Raw genomic sequence first — 10450 nt, forward strand, 5'->3', positions numbered from 1 at the left:
ACAACTTCTTCACTAAGTGAGTGTTTGTGCCTACCAAAATGGCTATACCCTCTTTTGTCTGAGGGTCAGGACACACAAGAGCTAAAGTGTCCACCACCTGAGGCACACCAGTGACCGCTTCAGTGAACTCAAGCCTAAGAGGTAAATATCCATCATATGGGTATTTGTGAGAGCTCAAACCCCATATTTCCAGATTTTCCACTGGCTGCAGTGGCAAATGCTTCAAATATGCATTATAAAAGCTATGATACAAGATGGTGACCTGAGAACCACTATCAAGCAGAGCTTTAGCATAAATACCTTCTATCTGCACGGGCACCTCAGCCGAGGGCCCCACTAACCCAGACGGCAGTTGTGATTGGCTGACTTTGATTGGAGGTGAACAATGAGCGGAACGTGTTTTGTGTGATGGAGCTCTGTGCCGTTCCTTCACTGAGCTCCGGGGAAGTTTCCCTGCTGCGTGACCCTCTTAAGCAGCTTCTGATTCACTACCCTCAAGTTCTCAGGGCGTGTGCACTCTCGCTTGGTGTGGCCGTCTTCTCCACACTTGTAACAAAAAATGGCAGGAACAGAAGAGGATGTCGTAGACTTCGGCAGGTTCGAAGAAACAGCCCTTGTGGGAACAGCTGGGGCTGTGGTTTCTGTGCTGTGGCTTACACCAAACTGTGAGACTTGAGGATTTTCAGGAGCCACGGTAGTAGCAGTCAAAAGTTTAGTTACTAAAGACGTCAGCTCCTTGACCTCTTTCCTCAGACTGTCAACCTCAGACGCCAGGGGAGTAACAGGCACATGAGGAAGAGCGACAGCAGCAGTCACAGGAACCTGGCAAAATGTAGATGAGGCCACAGAAACCTTTGCACTCTCCCTTGCACTTACCCAGTGCTCTTCCTCTCTCACATTTCGCATTAACTGGGAAAAAGAAGGCGGAGCTTGCAAAGTGTGCAGAAGTCGCACACGTAAAGCCACAATGTCAGTGGTGAGAGCACCCTTGAACAACTGCTCCAGACGTGCACGATTCAGGCCTGCAGCTTCAATCCCTCCTCTCAAAAGAGCACGGTGGAGAAGCTTGTCCAAGCGATACAAGAAAGCAGAAAGTTTCTCACCATCTTCTTGAAAAGTATGGCGAAACGATGCCATAAGGTCTGCCCCACTCTCAGTCGATCCATAAGTAGTGTCAAGAGCGGTTAAGTAATCAGTAGCAGTAGCAGATGGGCTACTGACTTTCAAAAACCTTACTATATCCGCAGCAGGCCCACGCAAACTCTCAACAATGCGCTGTCGCTTAGCAGCATCACTGCACTGCCACTCAGTAATCATCTGAGTAGCCTGCTCCATCCAGGCCTCATATTCTTCCTCGCCTGGGGGAACGGGCCGTAAACCGGAAAACAGCCTCAGTTTTCTATAGCCAGGCACATCAACAGATGCCTGGTTACAGCGATCAACGAGCTGGCCTATGGCATTCACAAGATCCATGCTGACATCAGGTTTAGGAGGCTGCGTGCCCAAAACAGCCTTCACATCACCCATAGACTTGCCTTCCTGCTGTAATAATGAAAATAGCTTGGCTTCGAATCCATCACTTTCAAGAACAGGACTAGCAGGCAGCAAACTACTCACTACATGAACAGCCCATGGACCTGCCTCACCTACAATTCCCACTTCAGGAGGGACAGAGCTCTGATCCAACTCAGCAGAAGTCTCGACTAAAATGTACAGGTGCCTACCAGTCTTGTCACCACGGCAACCGCGTATCCGGGTCCTACCCAGAACCTTAACTGTGCTGAGCACACGGCTAACCACATCATCAGTGGCCTCCAATGGCACTCTGCTAAGTAAAATGGCATGACACAACTCCACATTCTCCTCACGGCTCCACTCAACAGCCTGACTAAGGTCCATGTTTAAAAAAAAAAAACTGCCCAGCAAACAGCAATAACTAACACAACACAAACACTAAGCAAAACACAGCGATCTACTTGTTCTGGTAAACAGGAAAATCCCAGCGGTGCCTCCAAAATGTAACCCCCTTTTTTTTTTTTTGGACAGGTGCTGATCACCCAGCACAGTAGGCTATAGGCTACTAAAGAGTTACCCTAAATCCCAATAAATAATGGCGCAACAGGGTCCTAAGTTTTCAGCGGTGGAGTGGTGAGCTGGCTGAGATTCCTGATACCATAAGGGTACAAGTATGAGTAGAGAGAGAGAATAATAAGCATAAATCTAATAAATGATAAATTTAACAGCGCGGTGCCTCCACTGCGAAAATACTACACTTACCTTTGAAGCTAGTGTATGGTGTATTTCCTCAGACTTTAAAATAACAGTAGCATGAGTGAAAGAACTAATAGCTAGTCTGCAGTGCGCATGTCAGAATGTTCAAATATAAACAACCAAATGAGCAGCCAATACACCCAAGATATAATTAAATAATAATGATTATATTTATTAATAAGCAATAATAATAATAATAATAATAATAATAGTAGTATTTGACAATAAATGCTCCCAAAGAAGCATGCAATGTAATCACCAAGAAAATAGTAACACCGGCACAAGAAGAGCGGAAACAATTAGCCTACATAATAGAGGTGTTACAGATAGCACATCAACAGTGTGTATACCAGCAGTACATAGTAAGAAAATAAAATTGGGTAAAGTATCAAAAGAAAAGAAGTGGAAAAGAAAAAAACGCGCGCGCAGTTGGGGCCCGTTGGTGCACAGGTGGCAGCTCTCTGAACTGCAGGCAGAACAGCAACTGCTGCAATGCCCTTCTAAAACGCTGGCTATCCAGGCGAGACCAGAGGAACGCGTGTGTGTGTGTCAGTGTAAGTGTGGGTTCGCGTTACTCACAATCCACCGGTCAAACCAGACGGATCAGGTTACAGATGTCGGTACAGTCACGCAGCAGATGCTCCTGAGCAGAGGGCTAGCTATTGCTGTGGGTTAGCTCGCTCGAATAAGATGCTGCTCACCCCAAACCCCTCGGTAGCTGGCTGGGTCCCAGACCCGACACAGTGAGTTCCCGGGACTGACGAAAGCGCTCCGGTGGGCACAGCACAGAGGGCAGATGTGTCCGCAGAAAAAAAAACAGCAAGATCACTCACTGGAGTGACACCGGAGTTTATGGCCACAAGCAGACCAAACTATAAAAAGACTGTCTGCAAAATAAGTGCTGAAATAGAGCTCACAAACAACGCGATCTCTCTCTGCTCGGCTGCAGGCGGGAACTCCGTGAGCTTCTCCCTCGCGAAGTGATGAAACCTCTCAAAAAGCCCGCGAACTCGCGGGCATTAAACATATAGCAATTACCATTGGCTGACATCAAAATTCAAATAAAACTACAACGAGCAAATAAGTCTGATTGGTCCGAATGCACAGAACGTCACAACACATCAGAACAGTGAAAATATTCCAAACCACAAGGCATTATGGTAAATGGAGTTAATTACACAAAAAATAGGGCAATCCAATATAGAGTATAAAATACAGTGTTATTTTAGAGGACCTTACACTTGTTTTTTGTGTAGTCTTCTGTCCAGTTTTTTGCCCGTTTTACCTGCTTGTTCCTTTGGATGGTGTTTTTGCTTTCTCTGCCTGGATTTCCCTTGTCCCTGTGTTCTTTGATTTTTGTTAAGATTTTTCTGTCCTGTTTTTGTCCCTGACCATGCCTACCTGCTCCTCTGTGTTTTTGACCCCCTGGCCCATTTTTTGCCTAAGCCCTACTGTACCTCTGCCTTTTACTTTCATTAAAGAAGCTCTTCTTTGTACACTGCCTGTCTTGAGTCTGCTCTTGGGTCCTCACTTCACCTCAGCTCGCCATTTCTGACAGATATGCTGTCTTTGCATTATTTTCAATGAAATATAGGGTTTCCATGATTTTCAAATCATGTAACACAATGTCCCAACTTTTTTTAAATTGGAGTTGTAGCTACTACTTGACTTGGTGGTGGGAAGGACGTATAAATATAGTTTCATCTTAGTTGATGTATCACTGCTCATTAAATGTGTACCCTATAAAGAAAAATAAAGCTTGCAAGAAAAAAGCAGAGATTGTTAGTGTCTCTGGAGAGTGTTTATAGCACAGTAAACTTGTACTGCTAATCTCATACGAAGCCTGGCATGTAACATGTAAACCAAACAACCTATCTGTACACTTATTAGTGTTATTTAGGTTTAACTAGTTAAAAAAAAACATATATAGGCATATGGTGTTGCCTTTTCTTCACTATATACTTCTGCAGACACAGCTTCACACAACGCGGTCACGGATGTGTCTACAGATTTTCTGTTGTTGGGGATGCATCTCAGCCATGACGACTACAACTTTATTGTAATACCCTGTCTGACCTACCAGTTTCGCATATGTGCAGTCAACGGAATAAGTCACAAGGACTGACAAAATTTGCACACCGTGTGTGCACCATGTCTGTGGACGTTTACTGACCCTTTTAATAATCATGCATTCATACGAATGCGCACTCAGAATATGGTCACATATGTGACCATTTTGGTGGCAGTCTACAGCTAATAGAGACTCCAAGAGACTTGCTGCTGTAATTGCAGCAAGTCTTGTCCCTCCAAGTCAATATTTTGTAAAGACACTTTTTGCTGCAAGCACAGCTACTTGTGCACACTCAAGATTTCTGTTTTTGTCTTAATTGTAGTTTGTCATGTAATGGAAACTTCTAATAAACACTTTGGAATGCTTAGCAGTTGTCTTTTCAGTTATTTATTATAGTAGATCTTATAAAAGGGGCGGCAAGGTGGTGTAGTGATTAGCGCTGTCGCCTCACAGCAAGAAGGTCTCGGTTCGAGCCCCGTGGCCGGCGAGGGCCTTTCTGTGTGGAGTTTGCATGTTCTCCCCGTGTCCGCGTGGGTTTCCTCCGGGTGCTCCGGTTTCCCCCACAGTCCAAAGACATGCAGGTTAGGTTAACTGGTGACTCTAAATTGACCGTAGGTGTGAATGTGAGTGTGAATGGTTGTCTGTGTCTATGTGTCAGCCCTGTGATGACCTGGCAACTTGTCCAGGGTGTACCCCACCTTTTGCCCGTAGTCAGCTGGGATAGGCTCCAGCTTGCCTGCGACCCTGTAGAAGGATAAAGCAGCTAGAGATAATGAGATGAGATCTTATAAAACAGGAAAAGAAAAGAAGACACCACCTCAGGTGTGCACTCTGAGTTGTGCCTTAGTGGCTGTTATCTATTATACTCTAAAGGCATTTGCCTACTACTTGCATCTGCACGTGATGGCTTCAAGGGCAAGCCTCGAGCCAAAACATTGGTTCTTTTGTTAGGGCATGCGCCTGGTGTGCTCTGAGATGTGCAGCGGATACGTACGTAGTTAGGCATAACATGAAACAAACAAGGCAGCCTGCTTATCACCAGCCATTGAGCCAAGGACACAGAAACACAGAGAATAGAAATGTTCATCTCCTAAATTTCCTTCACATTTTCCCGTTTTTATCCTACAGGATAATAATTGCTAAAGGAAAGAAATGTACACAATTTCAGTGGTAAGAGTTCCTGGAGAGATTCGACTTAACATGTCATTGAGTGTACAGGGATAATGCTAAGGCTGTTTTGTAAGACATAGACGTCTTAAGTTAATGCTAGCAAGCTATATACATAGATCAGGAAACAATAGAACAGAAAACAACCACAAATAAGAGTGTTTTAAGCTAGGGCTAATTTCATATCAGCTGTGCTGACGTCGTCAAACGGTGGGCTATAGTCTTCGTGTGGGTTTGGAGGCCAGTCAGGCAAGTCGTCTGGGTCTGTTTTCACCATCTGGTAACCAATATTTGTCAGCTGCCTCTGAAACACAGACATGCAACATTGACAGAAAACCAGGAGCAAACATAGCATCACAATCACTAAGCCCAGGACTGGTATGGTGGATGGAATCAGAGTCTTCCATCCACTGAGCCAACACCACCAACTGTCTTCCACTCTGTATCAGCCTGGGTTCCCTGTATCGACCACCACACGAATCCTCCCATGAGCCCCAGCAGGATCAGGATGCTCAGGCCCACGACTGGACTTAGCTTATGATTTACCCCCTTCATCTTATGTTAACTATGTCTCCAAGTTAACCCTTGCCCTTCTTGACATGTATTGGTGCTCAGAGGGCAGGCACGCCCTGTCAGCCCTCGTCCCACCTCACCGGGGCTTGGAGAAACTCGGGACTTCTGAAACCAGTTTATTGACTAGATACTGAAATACTCTTCTCTATTGAGGGTGCAACAGCATAACTGTGCTGCCGCGCTTAGTTCTGCAGGGCTTGCTCGCCATGTGGTTTGGATCAAGGTGGGAAAGCGGACATGTGGAATACCTTCTAAATGATAATCGCTTACCTCTCCTCCTGAGTCTCGGGTTACCACTTGTCTTACCTGATGGTTGGGGTTCTGTGCTAAGATGTACTCAATTAATACTTCTTTCTCTTCGTTTGTGTTGTGCAGATTTGTCTGCTGGGATTGTCCTCCCAGAGCTGTTGCCCTGACCTCTTTGTCCGTGATAAGGAGCCACAGCCCTTCTCCTAATGGGTTACGCCTTCCAGTGTTCACTGATACTCAGGTGCATGTGTGATTGATGTGATATTTGCACTGTTCCATGCAGTGATGCCTTTCTTCCTCATGCGCTTTAGTTAGCGCCTGGATCCTTCAGGCCTTCCTCTTCCTCCTGCTCAGTTGGTTCAGGAACCCTCCTGCAGTGGTTATCATGGATCCACGTCACTCTGCCTGTGACCTTTACTGACATTGGGGTCGTGAACAGGATCTTCAATGGGCCATTCCACCGTGGCTTGTTCCACTTGGTTTGCCGGAAGTCCTTCACCACTATCTGATCCTCTGGTTGTAGATGGTGCAGAGGTCCCTCAGTGGGCTTGGGAAGCGCTTCTTTTACCTGTTTGTGGATAGATTTCAAAGCAGAGGACAGCGTTGCACAGTAATTCAACATTGCATCATCGCACAGTGTGGTGTCCGGCAGTGTTCCTTGGGCTGGCCCTATCCCTGTGTTGGGTACTCGTGCAAACAGAATTTCAAATGGGCTTAACCCATGTTTAGGCCTAGTTTGCATCCTCATTTGTGTGAGTACTACAGGGAGGACCTTTTGTCCATCCTAGCCCTGTTTCTGCACAAGCTTTGCTTAGTTTATTTTTAGGGACCCATTTTCCCTCTCCACTGCTCCCGCACTGGCAGGATGGTAGGCACAATATCAGGTCTATCCCTAGGAATGCTCCTATTTTCTTTAGGGCTGCATTAACAAAGGGCGTTCCATTGTCACTTGAGATTTTGCTAGGTATACCCCACCTAGGAATTATGTCTCTCAGGAATGCTTTGACTACTGCCTCCGAGTCTTGTTTAGCTGTGGGGAATACTTCAACCCATTTTGAAAACATGTCAACTATTACCAGGCAGTACCTTTTTCCCCTCACTAGGTGTCAGTTCAATAAAGTCCATTTGGAGATGATCAAATGGTTTGTCTGGTATTGGGTGTGCTGCTTGAGTTAGTTTGATACCTCGACCTGCATTATGTTGTGCATGTATCAAGCATTGCTTGCAAAATCTCACAGCATAATTTGAAAACCCCTTTGTGAACCATCTCTTTGTTACTTCTGCTACCATCCCCCCTTTTGACACATGGATGAGCCCATAGGCCAAGTTTGCATAAAAAGGGAACGTGTTTTGGTAGACAGGGACGGCCCGAGGGACAAGCCCAGACCGAGTTTACAGAGATACAGCCGGCCTGTTTCCAGACTTGTCTCTCGTCCTGGGTGGCAGTGCTCTGAAGGTCCACTAGCTGTAAACGGGGTGGAAACCTGAGGAAAAGCAAGGTTAGAGGGTGAACTGGAAGCTAAGGCTGCACACTTAGCTGCTGCGTCTGCTCTGGCTTTTCCTTGAGACATAAGATCAGTATTGTTAGTATGGGCAGCACACTTACACACAGCAATGGCTCTAGGGAATAGAATAGCATCCAGCAACTCCAAGACCAGTTTATGATGTGCATTGGGAGATCCTGTGCTAGTGAGAATTTGTTTCCAAATGGTGCTAAAATCATGCACAACGCCAAATGCGTACCTGCTGTCCACAAAAATATTGACATATCGCCCTGCAGCCAATTTGCATGCCTCGATAAGGGCACAGAGCTCTGCGGCCTGCACCGACAGGTTTGAGGGCAGACACGACGCCTTGAGGACCTCGTGATCTGAGACTACAGCAAAACCTACTTTGTTCTTTCCTGTCTCTGGAGGCTGAACCATCCACATAGAGGACTGTGTCTGGATTTTCTAAAGGGTCACGCTTTAAGTCTGCCCTGGGGGAACAAAAATTGTTAGTGAGAGCGACATAGTCATGTGGTTCTCCATCATCCTCTGTAGGGAGAAGAGAGGCAGGATTCAGAACAGTACAACATTTCACAATGATGATAGGCATATCAAGTATGACAGTGTTATACTTTAACCATCTCTGTGCTGACAAATGTGACATCTTTTTCTCCAACAGAAGCAGGGAGACAGCATGTGGGACCAGAAGGGTGAGGTTAGAATACCCCACAATATCTTTTCATCTACAGTTTGAACAAATGGTTGATTGGGGTCAGGCAATCCCAGAGTGGGTGTGGTCTGCAGAGCACTCTTTAGGGACATCAGGCGCACGTGGAACAACCGCAGCATTGACTGCTTGCAGATCTTGGACAAACCTCCACTCATCGGGCTGGGACAGTTTTCTTGCCTTCTTAACTGGGAAAATAGGAGTGCACACTGGAGAGTCCAGGCAAGGGACAATTACACCTGCCTTCAGCAACGAATCAAAGACCGGTCTTATACCTGCAATTGCTTCTGGTTTGAGTGGGTACTGGGTCTGTTTAGGCCTGAAATCTGATTTGGGGGTGATCCACTGGCTCAGCATTCTTTATTAGGCTTAGGCCTACATCATGTTTACCCTTCGCCCAGACAGAATTTGGAACTCCCGCCAATTTGGGGTGCACCTCTGCTGGAGTTATGGCTGTGGAAACAGACAAACAGGCCACTATGGCCGGGGTCCCTAGGACCCTGGTCATCAGTGGCTAATATTATGCTGCGCTCAACATGCGCACACACACACCATGACTTTTTTTGTAGACCCCAAGCTTTTGGCAAAACAACACACTAGGGTCTTCTGTTTGGGACCATTCATTGCCATTGGCTGCGCACTTCTTGACCCATTTCCCCATATCTTTACAATGGGCAGCTCGTGGCTTTGCTAATGAGACATGGGGTATGTAATTAACGATGTCAAAAAAATCATGCTGGCAGCAGCCGACCTCAGAGTCCTCTGACACGAGGCCGCACATAACATGTCTGTGAACACTGCGATGAACATTGATGCAGCTGTTCAGACAACGAGCAAGATGAACCTGCACAGCGCAATAATGTTGAGACCAATATGTAGTTTTGAGGGTCAGTCTTTCACGTGCGTGGGGGTCTGCAAACCAAGTCTTTTCAAACTCTACATCTTGCCCTTGGTGAACATGTGCTGTGCAATGCAAATCTTCCTCTTTCATATAATCTGTGTCAACTGATGAGGTATTCAAGTGTGTGAGCTGTACAAGGTGTTTGGGAGTTTGTGTGAGTTGATCTGAGCAGAGCCGCCAGACATACACATACAGGGGGCTTCCAAGACCATACTGCACACCACACATTTCACTTACTTCAATAGTTGGTCCATCTGGAGTGGACGTGAGATTTACTTCTAATTTGTACATTAAATCGCGTGCTAACAAATTTACTGGACATGTATGTGAGATGAGGAATGAGTAACTATTCCTCCCTCGCTTTTACACAGGAGGTTGACTGAGAAAGTTTTGGTTACAGGTCATCCTGAGATGCCCATCGTCTGAATAGAATTTGTGCTGAGCGGTGGGTCTACTGGAAGTACCCCATGTTGTATGACTGAGTGTCCCACTCCAGAATCTACTAAAATGTCAACACATGCCCACATACAGTGAGGGGCATACAAGGGAGTTTAGAGAAGGGAGTAGTTGTGTATTTTAACAAACTTAATGCAACTTCAGGTGTATCTACCTGGACTGGTGTTTCGGACGTTTCTGTGTAGTCTTGCTGTTGCATGCAGGTGCTGTTACTAATGTGTTTAACGTTATGTGAATGTTCCTGTATGTGTATCATCAGGTGTGTGTGTGTGTGTGTGTGTGTGTGTGTGTGTGTGTGTGTGTGTCTGTTGCCTCCCCTGTTCTCTGTGCAGGGCCCGTTCCCGGAGTCCGCCCGTCAGTCTGCTTTGCTGTACTCCTCACGGGGCCTCTGTTTGCTACTGTGGAGACAATCTTGAGCAATGTGTCCCTTCTGATTGCAGTGGTAGCAGGTTGCGCCTTTTATCCAGGATGGGTCATCCTGCCTTGGCCCCTACCTCGACCTCTTCCTCTAGGTCCAGGCTGAGCAGTCTGGAGAAGAGTGAGAGTGG

The 10450-nt window shown here is 46.3% G+C and overlaps 1 protein-coding gene across 1 annotated transcript; it reads right to left on the bottom strand.

The window, feature by feature from the left end:
• Nucleotides 1–429: 429 nt before the first annotated feature.
• LOC132894741 (paraneoplastic antigen Ma1 homolog) lies at nt 430–1899 on the bottom strand. The gene has a single exon (XM_060934857.1). The coding sequence runs from the start codon at nt 1897–1899 to the stop codon at nt 430–432; it is 1470 nt and encodes a 489-aa protein (XP_060790840.1).
• Nucleotides 1900–10450: the final 8551 nt, after the last annotated feature.

Source organism: Neoarius graeffei, chromosome 12 (genome assembly GCF_027579695.1).
Source record: "Neoarius graeffei isolate fNeoGra1 chromosome 12, fNeoGra1.pri, whole genome shotgun sequence".
NCBI classification, from domain to species: Eukaryota; Metazoa; Chordata; class Actinopteri; order Siluriformes; family Ariidae; genus Neoarius; species Neoarius graeffei.